A 20,582-nucleotide genomic window follows, 5' to 3' on the forward strand; every position below is an offset into this window, starting at 1 on the left:
CTCCGGCTCCGCCTCCTGCCTGCGCTCCCCCTGCGCCCCCGCCTCCGGTTCCGCCTCCTGCCTGCGCTCCCCCTGCGCCCCCACCTCCCCCCTGCGCTCCCCCTGCGCCCCCGCCTCCGCCTCCCTCCTGCGCTCCCCCTGCGCCCCCGCCTCCAGCTCCGCCTCCTGCCTGCGCTCCCCCTGCGCCCCAGCCTCCGGCTCCGCCTCCTCCCTGCGCTCCCCCTGCGCCCCCCGCCTCCTCCCTGCGCTCCCCCTGCGACCCCGCCTCCGGTTCCGCCTCCTCCCTGCGCTCCCCCTGCGACCCCCGCCTCCTCCCTGCGCTCCCCCTGCGACCCCGCCTCCGGTTCCGCCTCCTCCCTGCGCTCCCCCGCCGCGACACGCAGCCCGAGCCCCGCGCAGGCCCAGTGGGTGCCGAGCGCGGAGCCTGCGCAGTAGGGGGAACCCGGGGCCTAGGGATCCCAGCCCACGCCCCGCCAGGAGCCCCGCGGCGCCAGCCTCGTTGCCTTGCCCGCAGCCCGCCGCTCCTTACTCCCGCCCCTTCCGTATTTTGGCCGCGTATGGCTCCGTCAGTCGCAGCGGCCATTGGCTGAGAGAGGGATCCGAGAGCGGCGATTGGTTGTCGTTGGCCGTCGCTCAAGCGCCCTTCCGGAGATGGGCCGAGGTGGGAAGAGCCGGGGAGAGCCGGCGGCGGAGGGACGGTGAGCTGGGCTCCGGGCTTCCGCGGGCGGCGGCGTGGTGCGCTCGGAGCGGGCCGCCGGGGCCGGGCTCTTCTCCGGCCACCTCGGCCAGACCTCCTCTGGCAGCTCGGCCACGTTGGTCTGCCCGGCGCCTGCAGGGCCGCCGGCCCCTGACGCCGACTCGAACCTCCGTGCTTTCTCGTCTAGGGCTGCGCTGCTGCTGAGACTCGGTCACCGCCACGCCTCAGTGGGGGAAGGACTCCGGGACGGCGGCGGGGCTGCGAGGGAGAGGTCTTCCTGCCGGGACGGGCCCCTTCCTTCTCCAGTTCTGCTGGTGTTTCGAGGGCCCGGGCCCCGCGGCCTAGGGCTGGTCTTCGCGCGTCGCCCCTGCGCTGGGATTTTCCTGACCTGACCTCCTCATCGGCGCTTTGTGTGGGCGGTGGTCTTCACCCGTCAGAGTCCTCTCTCTGGCCAAATTGTGAGTCCTCCTGAGGTTCAGGACATAGGTCCCTTCTTTTCTTGAATATCGTTTTAGAGTTAATTCGGTGCCTTGCGTTAAAATATATATTCATAAATGTCTGCTGATTGCTTGTTACTGTGACTCCAGGTGAAAAGAAGTGCTAGGAATCCCCCAGGTTGTCCTTTTTCTTGACGTTTTGTAGAATTCTGCTTAGATCGTCTTACCCTCAGAAGCAAGGGTACGAATAGCTCACACTTGTTGAGTTCTAGGGGGGTGTCTTGCTAAGCATTTTCATATCCATTACCTGGGTTAGTCCATAAATCAGTGAGCCCGGCTTAATGATTCCTCTGCTGCATGGAAAAGTGAGGCTTCAGTAACCTGCCCCAGGCCCCACAGCTATTAAATGTTGGAGCTTTCTAACCAGGTCTGTTGAATCCATCACCAGTTGTGATATTAGCGTCCCGTTTTATGTTTAAAAAAAAAAAAAAAAAAGAGGGAGGTGCTCAGAGAAGCTAGGTTTTTTATCCAAAAAGTAAAGTACAAGTAATAGATTCACTTAAAGTTAGGTTTGTTTTGTTTTAGTGTATGTGCTCCCAAAGCGAGCACTAGATTTACTTAAACATTAAGAGAGTTTGTATTAGGATGTGCTGACCCTGGAATTAGAACTGGAGAGGGGGGGATCCCTGGGTGGCCCAGCGGTTTGGCGCCTGCCTTCGGCCCAGGGCATGATCCTGGAGGCCCAGGATCGAGTCCTGCATCCGGCTTCCTGCATGGAGCCTGCTTCTCCCTCTGCCTGTGTCTCTGCCCCTCTCTCTTTCTTTGTGTCTCATGAATAATAAAATCTTAAAAAAAAAAAAAATGAACGGGGCACTGGCAAGGCTTTCAAGGAGCTTTCAGTGTATTGGAAGAAGCCGACAGAGTAACTACTTAATAAAACATGCTTGGGGTATTGTGTATGCAGATATGAAGTCTGTGGGTAGGAAGGAATCAGACCAGGAGAGATGAAATGGCAGATGTAGGAGGAAAGTGGAGCCAGACTCCCTGGCTTTGAATTCTGTCTCCATCACTTCCTAGCTTTGTGGCCTTAGGTAAATTACTTCACCTAGCAAGGCACATTTCCTCATTTGTGAAGTGGGATGATGATGGTACCTGCCTCAATAGGTAGATTGTTGTATTAATGAGTTTTTATATACATAGGACACTTAGAACAGTGCCTTGCCTACCCTAGATATTTATTGTTATATCATTCTAGGCAGAGTAAAATAATTGAGACTGGAAACTTGAGGTAAATTGAGGCCAGTTGGAGAAGAGCCTTGTATGAGGTACTAAGTGGACTTGATCCTGTAGGTAGGAGAGAGAGGAGGTTTGGGGTATTATGTCTGACTTAGGGAGGCTTTCCCTGCTTTTCCTACCCCAATATCATAAAAGTAGTCAGTATTTTTTTCCTGATAGGGTTCACTGTTCATCTCAAGCAGCTCAGCAACCCCATGTACACAACAAGGTGTCAAAGTTGACTGGCTTCTTCCAGGAGAAGAAGCTGTGGATTTTTTTTTTCTTTTAAGATTTATTTATTCATGAGAGAGGCAGAGACACAGGCAGAGGGAGAAGCAGGCTCCTTGCAGGAGCCCGATGCGGGACTCCATCCCAGACCCGGGATCACGACCTGAGCCAAAGGCAGCTGCCCAACCACTGAGCCACCCAGGCATCCTAGAAGCTGTAGATTTAAAAAGCATTTCTCTGATAAGCGGTTTGGTCTAGCAGGTTCCTGTACTTGTAGGCATGAAGGATTTCAGATACTTGTTTTTCCTTTCAGTATATAGTATTAGAGTCCCACTCAGGTAGAGCAATGCCCATCTCTCTCCCAGGCTCCACCACAGCAGGGGCAGCAGCCATCAGTGAACATCATCCAGAACACTCAAGGGGCAGAGTCAAGGCCTCTTAGGGTTCTCTCTCACCCTAGATTTTTGCATTCAGTGTTCTCATCTGTCATTCTGTAATGAGGGGAGCTGTTCTTTATTGTTCCAAGCCTGCATCAGAACTGGGGTGCTAAGGTAGTAAATGGGCGGATTTCTAGGCTTCACCCCGAGTGTCCTGAAGAAGAGGCTGGAGAACTCTGCTGCATTTGTATGCATAGTAAATACGGAGAACCTGCAGGGCACCTGGGTGGCTCAGTGGTTGAGCATCTGCTTTTGGCTCAGGTCGTGATCCTGGGGTCCTGGGATCGAGTCCAACATCAGGCTCCCTGCAGGAGCCTGCTTCTCCCTCTGCCTATGTCTTTACCTTTCTGTGTGTCTCATGAATAAATATATAAAATCTTTTTTTTTTTTAAAGATGGAGAACCTGCAGTTTCTTCTAATTTTGCTTCCTTTTTATTAATTAATTAATTAATTAATTAATTCATTCATTCATGAGAGACACAGGGAGAGAGAGGCAGAGAGACATAGGCAGAGAGAGAAGCAGGCTCCATGCAGGGAGCCCAGTGTGGGACTCGATCCCAGGTCTCCAGGATCACGCCCTGGGCTGAAGGCAGCCCTAAACTGCTGAGCCACCGGGGCTGCCCAATAACGGCTTCTTATGTTCAAATGGAACCTACGTTTGACCCTTGAACAACTCGGCAGAGTTGAGAGTGCCAGCCCTCGTGCAAAAATCCACATATAACTTTTTTTTGTTTTTGTTTTAAAGATTTTATTTACTTATTTGATAGAGCACGTGTGTGTGCCAAAGCAGAGGGAGCAGCAGGCTAAGGGAGAGGCAGGCTCCCCGCTGAGCAGAGAGCCCAACGTGGGGCAGTGGGCACTATCCTGGGATCATGACCTGAGCTGAAGGCAGATGTTTAATCGACCGAGCTACCCATATGCCCTTGTTTTTTTTTTTTAAAGGTTTTATTTTGAAGTAATCTCATCGCTCAACATAGGGCTAGAACCTATAACCCGCAGATCCACAGACTGAGCCAGTTAGGAGCCCCTAATGTGTAACTTTTGACTCTCTCAAACTTAACTATTAATAGCTCTACTGTTGACCAGAAGCCTTACCATTAATTAACATAATTGATTAACATGTTCTGTATATGTACTATGTGTTATATTATTACAATAAAGTGATCTAGAGAAAAGAAATGTTAGTAAGAAAGTCATAAGAGAAACATTTATAGTACTATATCAAACTGAGTTTATGTGGCTTCTTTGTAAGATGAATCCTGTTGTCAGCACCTACATCAATATTGTCTTATATGAAACAAAACACTGCAGATATTGTACGTATTACTAACACTAGACATTAAAAATGAAAGGATAATGTACAGTCTGTAAGTGTGTGTGTAAGCTTTGATAAATTTTAACTTTTTAAATTAATTTTTTAAAGTAATATACACCCAGTGTGGGGCTTAAACTCATGACCCTGAGATCAAGAGAGTATGCTCTACTGACTGAGCCAACCAGGCACCCTGATAAATTTTAACTTTTTAAAAAATATATATTTTATTTATTTATTTGAGAACAGAGTAGAGAGAGAGGGCAGGAAAAGCAGACTCCCAGCTGAGCAGGGACTTGATGCGGGACTTGGTCCCAGGGCCCTGAGATCATGACTTGAGTCAAAGAGACGTTTAACCAATTGAGTCACCAGGTGCCTCACATTTTAACTTTAAATAATAGATTTGTGTATATTTTATAGTAGTAAATACTAAATAGATAATAAATTGTAAATAATAAAATAGTATTCTAAAATAGACTAGTATTTGTGTATTCGTTAGATACCTAACTTTTTCTTAGTTCTTCAGATATTTCTAGACTACATAGTTCCTCTGCGAATTTTTTCAAATTGTTGCAAACCTCCAAAAAGCTTTCCAATGTGTTCGAAAAGTATTGCAAAACTCTTCATATAAAGGAGGACCTGTGCAGTTCAAATCTATATTGTTCAGGGTGACCTAGAAGTTTTAGTCCAGAGGATGTTAGGGGGGTGGTGAGTAGCCACGGAGTAGGTTAGGCAGAGTAGGCAAAGGCAGACTGTATGGTGGTTTGAAAGCCTGGTGGGGACTTGGACGGGATGCAGTAAGAGATAAAGAGCTTCTACCGAGCAGGTTGGAAAGAATATGGACTTTGGAGTCAGCCTGATGTGACCCCACCACACCGCTAGTGTGTGGCCTTGAGCAAAACAGTTGACCTCTCTGAACCTGAAGTTCTTATCTGTCCATCAAATTAAAAATAGTACTTCTCTCGTAGAGTGGGGTTGGAAATTCAGTGACATCCGGTAATGTGCTTAGTATGGTGCTCGACCCATAGTAAGTGTGAAATTAAAGAGAGTTTTGTTATCTCATTTCCAAGCTGAGGATGTTAAGGATTAGAAGGGTGAAGTTCCTTGGCCACGGTCACACAGCTAGTAGGTCGTGGGCACAAGAGTCTGGATTTGAAGTCTGTTTCTTGTCCAAATCCATCCCTTTGAACCTCCGCACACGGTTCTGCATCCCATTGGAATAAGCAATTCCTCCTTGGCCCTTTGCTCCTAAGCTTCGTGAGAAATCGGCTGTTCAAGTTCTTAGCTCATACCTGGCACACACTCAATACTGTTAGTGTGTGTTTTCCCTTAGCAAGAAGCCCAGACAGCTTCCAGGGATTTGAGGAGCTGAACTGGGGTAGCAGTTTTTTGCGGGTCACAGGAGGAAACGCCTGCTGATTGTTGGCAGGCTGGCTGCATAGCCGTTCACCATCCCAGTGGCCCTCAGTGGAAATCCTTGCAGCCGCGGTTATCTTCCTCTGCTAGGGTGAAGGCATGCCGCCCCCAGGGAAAGTCCCCCGAAAGGAGAACCTGGGGCTCCAGTGCGAGTGGGGGTCCTGCTCCTTTGTGTGTTCGGCCATGGAGGAGTTCTGTGAACACGTCACTCAGCACCTCCAGCAGCACCTGCATGGCTCCGGGGAGGAGGAGGAGGATGACGATGAGGACCCACTTGGTAAGAGAGCAGGACAGGAAGGGGAAAAATCTGACTTTCCTAATTGTGCTGTTTTTTTTTATTATAAAAACATTGTAGACTCCTTACAGAAAACTGATTCAGTAGGGTGTGTGGAATCTGCCAGCCTGCCATCAAAAGGCAATTATTGACAGTACTTTGGTGAACATTCTTTTGATGTCTTTGCATACATATGTACGTTAGATAAAGATGATTTTTTTTAAGATTTATTTATTTATTTATTCATGATAGAGGCAGAGACACAGGCAGAGGGAGAAGCAGGCTCCATGCAGGGAGCCCAACACGGGACTCGATCCCGGGTCTCCAGGATCACACCCTGGGCCAAAGGCAGGCGCCAAACCGCTGAGCCACCTGGGGATCCCTGATCATTTTATTTATTTTTATTTTATTTTTTAAAAGGATCATGTACAAGCTGTCAACAACCTGCTTTTTTGATTCTCTGGTAATGCTTCTCAAATTTTTCTATACTGCAACTACCATTTAGGAATATATTTCACATCCCAACCCCATGCACAAAAGTTAAAAAGTACTTGAAACAATACCTGCCTTTATTAAATGCTCTCTGAAGTGTTCGGTCTTGTTCTTTTTCATTAAAAAAAAAATGGGGGAGGTTGTATCTGGCTGGCTCAGTCAGCAGAGCATGCGACTCTTAAGGTTGTGAGTTCAAGCCCCACATTGGGCATGGAGCCTCCTTTAAAAAAAATTGGTTTGCTATCCCCTAAATTGATTTTTTTCAGTCACTAATAGGTCACAACACAGTTTAAAGAACTCTGTTCTAAAAATAATAATAATAAAAAGTAAAGAAAGAAAGAACTCCATTCTACAGAAAGTACAGAGGCAGCTCTCTTTCCCCATCTGAAATTCTGTTTCAAATCTAGTGACTATATGAACCATAAGTAATAGTTTTAGAAGTCAAATAATATATATATAAAAGCGATATATTTTACATACATATATGTATTCTCAAAGTAAGCTCCATGCCTAGCACAGAGCCCATTGTGGGGCTCGAACTCACAACCATGAAATCAAGATCAAGAGTTGGACGCTCAACCAGCTGAACCACCCAGGCGCCCCCTATATTTTTTAAAAGTACTTTTTAAAACAAGTAAACCCCTATAAAGAATTCAATATGTGCTGAAAGAAAGATACTTGAGAGCTAGGCAGTAGGACTGCAGCACTCTATGGCTTTCCTAGAGAGGATAGGTCTCAGGAAGAGTATGGGGGAAAGAAAGAAGGCCTGTGATCTGAAGGAAGGAGTGGGAGGTGTCCCAGGCTGGGAGGCAGCAGCAGAACCCAGAGCTACTAGCACATACCAGCCACACCTACCGTCTGTGAGTTTTTGGCACTGAGCCTTGCACACACCCTTCCCTCTGCCTCAACCACGCTTCTCCCTCTAGTTTATAGACAATCCTCACCCTTCACATCTCAACACAGGGTCACTTCCAAGTCATCTCTGTGACCTCTGATTGGTGATGTTATAGTGCCCGGGACCGCCACTCCTTTCATAGAACTCCTGACTGGCTGTAGTTTTATATTTATAAGTGTGAATTACTTGATTGTTGTTTTTTCTTCATGACTGAAAGCTGACGAGGGCAAGGACTGGGACTCTTACTTGTTAGATCCCCAGTGCCTGGTGTATATGATCGATGGTTGTTAAATGCTGGTACTCCCCAGTAACTGAGTCAGGTTTCTGCCTCCTTTCTCACTGCTAAATGCTACAGATAGAAGGAGAGCTGAGCTTTGGAAGATATCAGGCTCCTCTAAATTCCCTTTTGCAGAGGAAGAATTCTCCTGTCTGTGGCAGGAGTGTGGCTTCTGTTCCATGGACAGTTCGGCTGACCTCATCCGCCACGTCTACTTCCACTGCTACCACACCAAGCTGAAGCAGTGGGGGCTGCAAGCACTGCAGAGCCAGGCCAACCTCAGCCCCTGCATCCTGGACTTTCAGAGCCGCAACATCATCCCTGACATCCCTGACCACTTCCTGTGTCTGTGGGAACACTGTGAGGTCAGCAGGCAGCTCTGGGAATAGGGGTGGAAGGAAGTTGGGGATCTTAGCTCAAGATGCCCTGACCCTCTGAGGGATGTGCCCTATGTATGCCAGGTTCCCATTGGCCTTGTTTCCAGGTAGCTCCCTTGCTCAAATTTGTGCATCCCCACCAACTTAATCTGGCAGATAGCCAAGTAGCCTCCACTTTGGACATGTAGGGATAAAAGCTCCTCTCAGTTCTTATTCCAAGTTGCTCCTGGCACAGAGTTCCTTCGACAATCCTGAATGGTTTTATCGGCACGTGGAAGCGCACAGCCTGTGCTGTGAATACCAAGCAGTTGGCAAGGACAACCATGTGGTCCTGTGCGGCTGGAAAGGTAGGGCCACTCCTTAACTTTTGGTCTTCCAAGAACTCCTGGGGTTGCTAAGGGCAGAGGGCAGCCAGGTCTGGGCCCAGTCCCATGGGGTAAGGTTGGCTGCTGGCTAGATACTTGGCACCAGAACCTGCTCTAGGGGCTTGTGGCTGGAGCGTGACTGGGCCTTCCTTCCCAGGCTGTACCTGTACCTTCAAGGACTGCCGTAAGCTTCGAGAGCACCTCCGCAGCCATACCCAGGAGAAGGTGGTGGCCTGTCCCACCTGCGGGGGCATGTTTGCCAACAACACCAAGTTCTTAGATCACATCCGTCGCCAGACCTCTTTGGATCGTAAGCAGTCTGAGAGGAAAGGGGTGTGGGGGCAGGCTCTCCTGCTTGGGGTGGGGGTTCAGGGCATGTTCCCAGGAAAAGGGAGCCTTGGAAGACATCTGCAGCTTAGCCGCATCTACCCCAAGGGCTCGGTAACCTGCCACAGCCTTGGCTGACCAAGAGTCATTAAATGTTATTCAGTGCTTGCTGTGCACTGTATCTCCTTTTGCAGTGACCCCTCACAGCCCTGTGAGGTGCTTCTTATCCCCCGTTCTGCAGATAAAGAAACTGAGTCTCAGGTTAAATCATCCACCTGAGATTGCATAGCCAGTTAGGGATCAGACAGGGCTTCTAATCCAGGTTCTTGACCCCCAAGCCCCCTGCTCCTTCAGTGGAACTGTGTCCATCCTGAGTTCTTAATCTCCCCCTTTCGTGGGCGGTTCCCCTCTCCCGGGGCTTGTTCTCTCTGCCTCAAGGCCATGCCCCTGCAGCCCACCCTGTCTTCTGCCTGCCTCCTCCCCCAACCCAGAGCAACGCTTCCAGTGCTCTCACTGCTCCAAGAGATTTGCCACGGAGCGGCTGTTGCGGGACCATATGCGCAACCACGGTGAGTAGCCGGGGCCCCGTGCTCCTGGCCCACTTTTCCGGTTTCCGCTAGGCCTGTGATCACAGCCTCCTCTCTGCTCCTCTCAGTGAATCACTATAAGTGCCCCCTGTGTGATATGACTTGTCCGCTGCCATCCTCCCTCCGAAACCACATGCGTTTTCGCCACAGCGAAGACCGGCCCTTCAAATGTGACTGTTGTGACTACAGGTAAGGGGAGCCAGGGGCTGGACATCTGAGAACTGGCACCCCACCATTCCCTGTGCCCTCCAGGCCCTCCTGACCTCTCCCTGCAGCTGCAAGAACCTGATTGACCTGCGGAAGCACCTGGATACCCACAGCAAGGAGCCAGCCTACAGGTGTGATTTCGAGAACTGCAGCTTCAGTGCACGGTCCCTCTGCTCTATCAAGTCCCATTACCGGAAAGTGCATGAAGTGAGTGGGGCTTTTGGTGGGAGGGGGCTGGTGAAGGTGGGGGGAACCCAAGATGCAGACCTGATCTCCCTCTCCCTCCCCTCACTGTCAGGGAGACTCAGAGCCCAGGTACAAGTGTCACGTGTGTGACAAATGCTTCACGAGGGGCAACAACCTCACTGTGCATCTTCGTGAGAAGCACCAGTTCAAGTGGCCCTCAGGGCACCCCCGTTTTCGGTATGTCTCAGCCCTGCCCTCTAGATTCACAAACCTTCCTGTGCTCCCCCTCCCCCCCCAGTCCCCATGTTTGCAATGCATTAAAAAAAACCCACCGTCTCCGTTCAGGCTTGAGGAACCAGAGGATAAGTTATGGAGCAAAGATGATTTTTTTGAATTTTGAGTGTGGCGCCAAAGCCCTGCAGCAGAACCAGAGCTAGGGCCTCAGGGTCCTAATTGTAGTTCCATGGCCATCTCATAAATCCTGTGACACTCCCACCCTCCAGCATAAATCATTTCTTTTTCCCCACCCTACCCCAAGTTTCTACAGGATTTTCCATTTTGAGTAATGCTCCTTCCGTTCTTTCTGTTGCATATTCTCATCAAGACCTTTTTGGTCTTCAGTTCCTATCACTTAAAATCCCAGAGCTTGTCCCATCCGTCTGTCCCTTACCCCACCAGTCTCCTGGACGCTAGGCAGCCCCATGCGTGTGGTTGCTGCCCTCTGTGCTCCTGCCCCACCAGGTACAAGGAGCATGAAGATGGTTACATGCGGCTGCAGCTAGTTCGCTATGAGAGTGTGGAGCTGACACAGCAGCTGCTGCGGCAGCCACAGGAGGGATCAGGCCTGGGAGCCTCACTGAACGAGAGCAGCCTGCAGGGCATCATTCTCGAAGCAGTGCCAGGGGAGCCAGGAGCCCAGGAGGAGGCTGAAGAGGAAGAGGAGGGCGGGAGCAGTGAGGGGACAGGCCTCTCGGCCTCTCCGGACACTCCCAGCCCCATCATCCATGTGGTGAATCAGACCAACGCCCAAGGCGAACAAGAGATTGTCTACTATGTGCTGTCTGAAGCCCTAGGAGAGCCCCCTCCAGCCCCTGAGCCCCCCTCAGAGGACATCATAGAAAAGCTTCAGGGAATAGCCGAGGAGCCAGAAGTCCGGATGGTGTGAAGGCAGCGGAGCCCGACCATTTCCAGCCCAGACCCTGGGTTTTGAGCCAGGCTGGTGGCAGTGCCCCTCATGGGCAGCCCCTGCCAATGGATGCCTTTAAGAGTGGTGCCAAGAGCAGTGCAGTGCACTCGACCCAGGTTGCATCATTCAGCAGACTCTAAAGACTTCCTTTGTCTGCCAGACCACCACGTTTTGTGGGGATCCTGAGGAGTTTGGATTCTTTGAGAGGGATGTCCTGGTTGTGTGTGTTCTTGTAGAGGGGCTATCACCCCCTAGTCATGCTGAAATGGTGACTAAAATCCTCTGTCCGTTCACACCTATTCCCATCTTTAGAGGTCTGTAGGTCCAGGGGTGCCACGTGACTGGTCCCTGCAAGGGCCTCTTCCTCACAACTGGCCAAGGCAGCATGAACCAGGCAGTCCTTTCCCTCTGAAGGGCTCCTACAACCCCAAGGACTTTCCTGGTTATCCTCAGGGAAGGGAGTGGAGGCACTGAGTGTACGTATAACAGTTGTTTGGGTAATAAAAGAAACACTTCGGCAGTTACTAATTTTTTTTCCTTATGTTTGGTGGCTGTTGACTAGATAGGAGACACAGCTGCCCAGAGAGGAGCTGAATAGTCGGGCTTGTTCTCCTTTGAGTGAGGGTTTTTTTCTTTTTTAACTACCCTCTTGTTCCCCTCCCCTCACCCCCTTGGTGAAACTTGTCCATTTCTTCTCAGAGCATCTGCCACGTCCACGGAGGGCCATGGGTGGGCAGAAGTAGCACTCCAGAATGCATGAGTGGGGCTCGTCAGGAAGGCAGCGCACCTGGCCACAGCCGTACCCTCTGAGTCCTGGGTAGATTTCCGGAGCCTCTGGGGTAGGGGTTCTTTACCTGTGGGACTGGGAGGGAAGCCTGGGGACGGGGAGGGGGGCAGAGAAGGTGGATTATGAGGCCCTAGGGAGTGGCAGGTACTCTTTGTTTAGGTACCAGGTTAGGAAATAGTGTGTCTGTACATTTTCCCAGAAAAGGGCCTGTTCTTCACTAGATTCTCAAAGAAGTTGAAACCTTCTGAGATAACCATTTCTTTTGCCCCATCTAGCCACTTCTTAGCATCCTGTGTCCATTCTTAGGGTCGCTGCCACTCTGGAGAGGTCAAGTATGTACCTCAGGTCCTAGTTGAGCAGAAAGGACTGAGTTGAATTCTTGTCACAAAAATTGTGCCTATTGCAGGAAGAGTTCAGGAAAGAAAAATCTCTTCATTAATTCTATCATCCATTTACTGAGTTCCTCCTGTATAGTCCAGGCACTTTGGCAGGTACTAAAGATACAAAGATGAGTAAAACCCAGGACATGCCCTGAAGAGACGTGCTACTGAGGCAAGGCAAGATCTAAAGGAGCGGAGTGAGAAGCCTAACAGGGTTTATTGAGGCTCAAAATAGGAGGAGACAGTATTATGTGGGCGAGGGATCAGGAAAGGCTTCATCTGGGAAGTGGTTAGAGCTACTGTGTACCAAGGGGTGGACAGGTCACTCTAGGTAGAAGGTCTGTAAAGCTGAAGGAGTACGTCATGGTCTGCAGCATAGAGGGCAGTAGCCATGGGGAGAGACGAGACCAGGCAGGCAGGCCAGGCCCCCCGGAAGGACCATGTCAGGTTTGTGATGGTGATGCCGCTAGTGATTGGGCATACATGTTGGAAAAGTGAGAGACTGCAAGCAGAGAAGTTAGGGGGCTGCTGCGAGAATCCAGGCAAGAAATAAAGGAGGGCTTTAAGGCTGTGTCCATGTATATATTGACATTGGCTCTATGGGGAGAAGCAGTGTGGAGGAGAGCAGAAATGTGGATTGAAACTGCATCAGCAGGGATGCCTGGGTGGCACTGCCTTTGGCTTGGGGCGTGATCCTGGAGTTCCAGGATCGAGTCCCACAGCGGGCTTCCTGCATGGAGCCTGCTTCTCCCTCCACCTCTCTCTCTCTCTCTCTCTCTCTCTGTGTCTCTCATGAATAAATAAATCTTTTAAAAAAAAATGCATCCAAAAAAAAAAAAAATGCATCAGCAAAGCCACTGGGTTTCCAGGCTCACCCCTCCAGGATCCTGTGCTGATTTTGCCACCTACACCCTGTCCTCCACTAAACAAGCGTAATATGTTTCTCCCAGCGTGTCTTCCACTAGTTGAAGACAGCTGAGGCTTCTTTGGGCTAAGGACCCTGAGTTTCTTCTCTATCTTCTCTTGCCCTGTAACTTAGGGCCCTCTCCACCCCTGTCTCTTCTAGGCCTGTGTTTTGGTGGTTACATCATGCTCTCAATTTATGTGAAGCCACTGCCCCCTAGAACCCCTGTCTTTAAATATTTTGTTATTGCCCGAGTCATGCCCCTTCACTTCAGACGTATGTACTTGTTACCTTGGACTTTACAGCAGGCCCTCCTGTTTGTCCTTATTAAAATTTTGATTGATACCCATCCTCAGGAGGTGGGTTAAAAAAGTTGAATAGAACAGGGCCAAAGACAGACCCCAAAAGCAAGTCATTAGAGACCTATCTCCTAAGACCAGATGAAGACTTTAAAGACTCCAAGCCTTGGGGCACCTGGCTGGTCGGTTGAGTGTCTGCCTTGGGTTTACATCATGATCCTAGGGTCCTGGGACTGAGCCCCGTATCGGCCTTCCTGCTGAGCAGTGAGCCTGCTTCTTCCTCTCCTCCCTGCTTGTGCTCTTTCTCACTCTCTCAAATAAATAAAATATCTAAAAATGAATAAATAAAGGTTCCAAACCTTGAAAACATGGTGGTGCCCCATTTTCCATATACAATTCAAAAAGAAAATATTGATCCATGAAGCATATATAAGGACATCCAACTGATTATAGTTTCTTTCAAAATATACAAGTTGACCTTTGAACAATGTGGGGGTAGGGGCACCAGCCTCCTCCCCCATGGAATTGGAAATTCATGTGTCCCTTTTGACTCCACTAAAACTTAACTGGTGACCAGAAGCTTCACCAAGAAAAGAAGGAGTCAATTAACATGTTTTGTATGTCATGTATTATATATTGTGTATTCCTACAGTAAAGTAACCTAGAAAAAAATGTTTTAAGAAAATCATAAAATACATTTGGGACGCCTGAGTGGCTCAGCGGTTGAGCGTCTGTCTGCCTTCCCCTCAGGGCATGATCCTGGAATCTGGGATCAAGTCCCACATCAGGCTTTCTGCAAGGAGCCTACTTCTCCCTCTGCCTGTCTCTGCCTCTCTGTGTCTCTCATGAATGAATAAAGAAATCTTAAAAAAAGAGAAAAATATTTAACGGTACTGTTCTGTATTTATTGAAAAAATCCATTTATAGTTGGACCCGCGTAATTCAAACTCATGTTGTTCAAGGGTCAGTTGTATATATTAATGATCAAATTCTGGTCTCAATCTTCCTTCCTCCCTCCCTCCTTCCCCTCTTCCTTCCTTCCTTCATGCCTTCCTTCCTTCCTTCCTTCCTTCCTTCCTTCCTTCTTTTCCTTCTTTTCCTTCCTTCCTTGAAATTCCATGCTCTGGATCATGGGGACAGCAGAAGAGATTATGACCTGCTATGGTGTGATTCCAGTTCTCCAGGACGGGTATTTGCAGCTCAGCAGGCATAGAAAGCACTGGATCCAGGGTCAGAGGTTATTGAATCTAAGTAGCCAGAGGCTTGTGGAAGGATATCAGAGATTGAGTAGGTAGGTGGGTGAGAACAGAACTTTGGAGGGAGGAGGAGGACCATACTAATTTGATTGCCTTAGGGTTTCATCATGGTCCCTGAAGATTAAGGAGACAACCTGTCTTACTCTTCCTCAAGGAATGTGTGGAGAGGGCAGCCCCGGTGGCTTAGAGGTTTAGCGCTGCCTTCAGCCCAGGGTGTGATCCTGGAGACCCGGGATCGAGTCCCACTGTTAGGCTCCCTGCATGGAGCCTGCTTCTCCCTCTGCCTCTCTCTCTTTCTCTCTCTCTAATAAATAAATAAAATCTTTAAAAAAAAAAAAGAGTGCGTGGAGAGAAGACCAGTGGCCCAGGAGTGTGGAAGCTAATGCTTCTTTTCTCTTACCTGGGGCAAGTCCACAATCTCAGAAAGAACATAGAAGGACTGAGTGAGTATAGAAGACCAATGATTCCCCAAAATGAGGAGAGAGAGAGGAATGGTCATGGGGAATAGTCACTTCTGTAAGATTAGGACCTATCAGTACAGGTATAAGGAATGGTAAATGAATGAATGAGTTTTGCTCAAGACCAGGAACCCCACGGTGCACTTTGGGAATAAAGGAGCAGACCTATTTCGTGTTGGATAGCAGGGGTTGAGGCTGAGAGGGAAGGTTGGCGGGGATTGTGAAAATTTTCCCTTCTTGGCTGGGCAAGGAATACAGAGGACAAGCAGATAGATGACAGTGGGGAAAGGACTGGAGACTCCACTTCTTTCTGAGTTAGAGGGAGGAGGTTTGGCTGGGAGGGGTGAGAGGGCCTCCACATCCAGTTGTCTCTACTTCCTTGAGAAAATGGGAATTAAAGTTTTGGGATTTATAAGAATTGTCAAGTTTTAGAATTGCCATTAATAGTTGTAGGAGTGAGACAGATCCCCTGATGACGCAGCTGAGGGTGAAGACCAAGATAAGGCAGCGGCAACTTCACTACAGACCCTTTTTTGTAGCAGACACCGGCACCCCTGGAGCAAACACAGAAGACGGACTGTGGGGTTGACCCACTGCTGGGATGTGGATTGCGTCAGCCAAGAAGCAGAGTAATTTTTTAAGATTTTATTTATTTATTTATTTATTTATTTATTTATTCATTCATTCATTCATTCATTCATTCAAGAGAGAGATGGAGAGCTACATATTATATGTTTATTTGTTTGTCAGAGAGAGAGCGAGAGAGCACAAGCAGCGGGAGCGGCAGACAGAGAGAGAAGCAGGCTCTCCACCGAGCAAAGAGTTCGATGCAGAGGCTCCATCGCAGGACCCTGGGATCATGACCTGACCCCTCTAGAGGCAGGCCCTCAACCAACTGAGCCACCCAGGCATCCCCGTATTACACTTTTAAAATGACCTTCAATGTTGCTTGATTTTGTTATGTATGTTGTATTTTTATAGTTTTAAAAGAATAATTTTATTTTTTTTTAAATTTTTTTTTATTATTTATTTATGATAGAGAGAGAGAGAGAGAGAGAGAGGCAGAGACACAGGCAGAGGGAGAAGCAGGCTCCATGCACCGGGAGCCTGATGTGGGATTCGATCCCGGGTCTCCAGGATGGCACCCTGGGCCAAAGGCAGGCGCTAAACCGCTGCGCCACCCAGGGATCCCTAAAAGAATAATTTTAAAACAACAGCAGGGTCTCTGCCTAGTAGGTACCCCTTCGCTGCCTGGACTCGCGCCTATGCCCATCTTCACTGCCTGCCTTGGGCTTGGGGTGCTCCATCCGCCTCCCTCCTCATGGCCCCCTCATTCCCACTTCTGGGCTGTGTTTCCCCCAGTGGCCAGCAGAGGGTCCTTCTTTTGACAAATACACTTTAAAATCATTCTTTCCAAGATGAGATACTAGTGTGGTGGGCAAGGGAGGCACCGTGGATGAGAGGTCTGAGGCATTGAAAGCAGAACTGAGGTGGTTCCAGAGTTCCTGTCCAGTTCCTTCCCTGATCCCATAGGACACTGCTACCCTCCTTTTTCCATAGGTCCACCAAGCTCCTTACCAACTACTTCTCCCACAAATCCCTGCCCAGAGCAGCCTGTCTGCTAGATTAACTCCTGGCACTAAGCTGAGACAGGAATTTACTCTTTCTGCCCTGCTTCTTATAAGCCAATTAGCATCAACCCTTAACTGTCTGGGTCTAGGAATCTGCGCAGTGTGGAGGCTGTATCTTGGGAAGGTGGGAATTGAGGAGGTCCCAGAGAAAGGAAAAGATCAATCCCAGAGAACGGAGGAGGACTATTTGGGGAAGGGGGAAGGTAGTCCATCTGAGGGAAAGAAAGTCCATGGTAGGAGATGGGGGGGTGGTTCTGGGTCTCGATTGAGGGATGACAGTTCTCGAGCAATGGTTCTCAAAGTGTGATCCCCAGACTAGCAGCATCAGCATCACCTAGGAATTTATTAGAGTTGCAAGTTCTCTGGCCCCATCCCACATACTGAATCAGAAACTCTAGGAGTAGAGCTAACAATTTGTTTTAACAAGCCCTCCAGATGATTCTGATACGTTCTGAAGTTTGAGAGCCACCACTCTTGAGTTATGAGATCTAGGAATTAGAGATGTAGGTGTGTGTGTTCAAGGGATCAAAGGTCTGATCTGGGGGATATGTGATGGGAGTATCTCCCAGAATGAGGAGGGTCTGTCCTAGTGGGCCTCTAGAAGGATGGAAAGGTTTTTTTAAAAAAAATATTTTATTTATTTATTTATGAGAGACAGAGAGAGAGAGAGAGAGAGAGAGAGACAGGCAGAGGGAGAAGCAGGCTCCATGCAGGGAGCCTGACGTGGGACTTGACCCCGGGTCTCCAGGATCATACCCTGGGCTGAAGGCGGCACTAAACCGCCGAGCCACTGGGGCTGCCCGATGGAAAGGTTTTATATCCGAGAACAAGAAGAGGTCTATTCATAGGAATAGAGATGGATCTACTTTAAAAAATGGGAAAGTGGAATATTAGAGTATGAGAAAGATTGGCATAGTAGATAAAGTCATGGTTTAGAATTACTAAGTCTTGGGGATCCCTGGGTGGTGCAGTGGTTTGGCGCCTGCCTTTGGCCCAGGGCGCGATCCTGGAGACCCTGGATCGAATCCCACGTCGGGCTCCCGGTGCATGGAGCCTGCTTCTCCCTCTGCCTATGTCTCTGCCTCTCTCTCTCTCTCTCTTTCATGTGACTATCATAAATAAATAAAAATTTAAAAATTTTTTTAGAATTACTAAGTCTTGATTTGGATCCCTGGAGCCATTACATTAACTGTATGAAGTCATGCTTGTATTTAACATTTCTGAGCATCAGTTTCCTTATCTGAAACATGGGAGGCTAGTACTGACCTCATGGAGTCGTCATGAGGACTGCTTAGACTGTCCATCAGTCAGCTGATATCTATTGAGTATATTTTCTGGGTCCACGTTCTGGGAATTCAGGGGAGAAAGATACAGACCTAGCTCTTTACTCAGAGATCATATCTCTATGCTAGGCACCTAGCACATGATAGGCACTCAATAAATGTAGTTTCCTGTCCAAGGGAGTGGGAGATTCTTCTAGTGGAAATAAAATAAATCATGGTAAGTCTCACCTGGAGAGTAAGGATGTGTAATCTATTCTTGAGAATAGGCATCAAGCCCTTGGACCCTTGAACCTCATAAAAACTTTTCGAGGCTGATCGGCAGGATTTTTGTCATCTTTCGTTCATGGACAAGGCTCAGAGAGGTGGGGAAATTTGCTTAAGAGCACAGCATGAGTAAAAGCATCAAGGTCAGAATGCAGATCTCCAACTCCAGATTCAGGTCATGGAAGATGTGCTAACAGAATGGGGAGAGGGCATTCTAGAGCATGGGAAGGCCTGGTCGAGGGAAGAGAGTGGACTTTCATGGGTTTCTGGTGGGTATTCCAACCCAGGGAGTGGAAAGTTCATATAGGGTAGTGAATCTTGACTTCTGCCAGAGGAGTCAACTGCGGAGCCTTTATTTTATTTTATTTTTTATTTTATTAAAAGATTTTATGTATACATTCATGAGACGCACACACACACACACACACACACACACACACACACAGGCAGAGGGAAAAACAGGCTCCTCACAGGGAGCAGGATGCAGGACTTGATCCTAGATCCCGGGATCACACCTTGAGCTAAAGGCAGACGCTTAACCGCTGAGCCACCCAGGCATCCCTACTGTGGAGCTTTTAAAAACACTAACATAAAAAAAAAAGTAAAAACACTAACATTTGAGTCCCACCTTAGAGATCAGGACTAACTGGCTTGGAGTATTATCTAGACGTCTTTTGACATGCCCCCAAATGATGCTTAACTCACAGCCAAAGAGGAAGGATCACTGCTCTGGGGCGTGGGGTGTGAATCCCACGGTATAGAAAGCTGGTTGAAGACTTAGAAATGTTGGTCTCTGGAACTGGTGAAGACTGTCCGGAAAAGGGGACATGGTGTTTCTAAGAAAGGGCAGGAAACTTTCCTGAGGATCGGCAAGTTGTATGCTAGGGAAAGGGGAGGAGTGTCATTAAGATGTGGTTATGTTGGAAGAATGGAAGAGCCTGTCAGAAAATGGAGGGAGACAGTCCATTTGGAAGTAGGGCTCTGAGAGGCCCCAGAGTGAGGTGGGGAAAAGCAAAGACCTCAGAATTCAAGCCCTGCTCTGCTGCAGACTAGAAGCGCCCTTTTGGGCACATTGCTTAATCACCTTCCTTATGCCTCTGTTTCTTTATTTCTAAAGAGAAGTTGTAACACTTGGCTCATAAGGATATTGTGAGAATTAAATTAGGCAATGCCAGGTCTGCAGTGATTGCTCTGTAAATGCAACCATTTGGGATGGGGAGTCTATACTACAGCACTGGAAAATGAAGGGGTCCATCTCCATCTCCAGGCGCGTCTAGGTGACTAGACCAGAGTGAGAACATTCATCTTGAGGAACAGTGGTGAATGTGGGGGCGTGGGATGAGGGAAGTTAGGGAGGGCTGGATCCCAAATCCACTAAGCCTTACAGACGCAGGGTGAAGTGTGGAGATGTCCTGCAGGGGCCGCCAGCCTCAGGGCTGTGGAGAGGCTGGAGGAGGGGCTGATGAGCAGGGGAGAGGCTTGACTGCTAGTAACCTCTGGACTGCTGCAGTAAGGAGGTGACAGTGGCACCAGCAGCCTCCCCTCCCATCTGTCTGTGCTCTGTGACAGGTGGGAACTTAAAAGCTCAGGCCACGTGTCTCAACTGGCTAACCTACTTACCCCTACAAGACCGGGGCTGGGGCAGGCGGGGGTGGGGGGGTGGAGGGGTGGGGGGGGGAGCATGAGAGCATGAGAAAGGAGCAAAGCAGGGGAAAGCCCTGGAGTGTTCTCGGGACCTGCATTTGAAGGCTAGTGAGCTGAAGGAGGGAATGACGAGTGTACTAGAAGATGCCAAAGGCGGTGTCTGTGAGCTGGGTTCATGTCCTGGCACAGATGCGCCTCCAGCATCAGATGCGTGCCTGTCCTAAAGGCCTGAATTTGTCTGGGGACGTAAAGATTTCTGTAGTGGAGCAGGCTGAGTTCTAAGTACCAGGGAACCTTGGAGCTGCTTGCAAGCTCTCCCGAAGCGTCCACCCTCCTTCCCTTCTTAACTAGTTAGGGAAAGCGGGGAATGGCCTGGGGAAAGGGGAGCAGGATATCCCAAGACTCTAGCTTTCGGAGCTTTTTATCTGGTTTGGGGAATCCCTGGAGGAAGCCCGAGCTCAAGGGACAGAACTGAGGGAAATTGGTGGGGGAATGGTGCAGACATCTAACAGCTTCACAGCCCCTTGAGAGTGATGGCACCTGCACCCCAGTGCCCACCCCCACCCTATACGCACACCACCTTGCCTAGTTTGTAATCCACGGACCTGTCCCCACTGAGCGACTTGGGCTCTCCTTTCCCCACTGTCTCCACGTCGGTCCTTCGCCGCCGCCGCCCCTTCCCCAGTCCTGGGTTCACACCT

The 20,582-nt window shown here is 49.2% G+C and overlaps 1 protein-coding gene across 2 annotated transcripts; it reads left to right on the top strand.

Moving 5' to 3' along the window:
- The first annotated feature begins 507 nt into the window (after positions 1 to 507).
- HINFP (histone H4 transcription factor) lies at positions 508 to 11,499 on the top strand. 2 transcript variants are annotated; one of them, XM_055306665.1, is made up of 11 exons: positions 508 to 698; positions 885 to 1,155; positions 5,893 to 6,079; positions 7,876 to 8,105; positions 8,353 to 8,464; positions 8,640 to 8,792; positions 9,301 to 9,378; positions 9,465 to 9,585; positions 9,672 to 9,810; positions 9,902 to 10,026; positions 10,531 to 11,499. In XM_055306665.1, the coding sequence occupies exons 3-11, from the start codon at positions 5,902 to 5,904 to the stop codon at positions 10,952 to 10,954; spliced, it is 1,560 nt and encodes a 519-aa protein (XP_055162640.1). In that variant the 5' UTR covers positions 508 to 698; positions 885 to 1,155; positions 5,893 to 5,901; the 3' UTR covers positions 10,955 to 11,499. The 2 variants fall into 2 exon arrangements, with proteins under 2 accessions (XP_055162640.1, XP_055162641.1); XM_055306666.1 differs by lacking the exon at positions 5,893 to 6,079 and having other exon boundaries at positions 515 to 698.
- Positions 11,500 to 20,582: the final 9,083 nt, after the last annotated feature.

This window comes from Nyctereutes procyonoides, unplaced genomic scaffold, assembly GCF_905146905.1.
Source record: "Nyctereutes procyonoides isolate TBG_1078 unplaced genomic scaffold, NYPRO_anot_genome, whole genome shotgun sequence".
In the NCBI taxonomy this organism is placed as follows: Eukaryota; Metazoa; Chordata; class Mammalia; order Carnivora; family Canidae; genus Nyctereutes; species Nyctereutes procyonoides.

Bases quoted from the DNA above. Each gene is read 5' to 3' on its own strand.
- HINFP (XM_055306665.1), top strand. From the start codon at position 5,902: ATGCCGCCCCCAGGGAAAGTCCCCCGAAAGGAGAACCTGGGGCTCCAG. The intron at 8,465-8,639 runs GTAGGGCCACTC...CTTCCTTCCCAG, and splicing joins GGTCCTGTGCGGCTGGAAAG to GCTGTACCTGTACCTTCAAG. The intron at 10,027-10,530 runs GTATGTCTCAGC...CTGCCCCACCAG, and splicing joins TCAGGGCACCCCCGTTTTCG to GTACAAGGAGCATGAAGATG.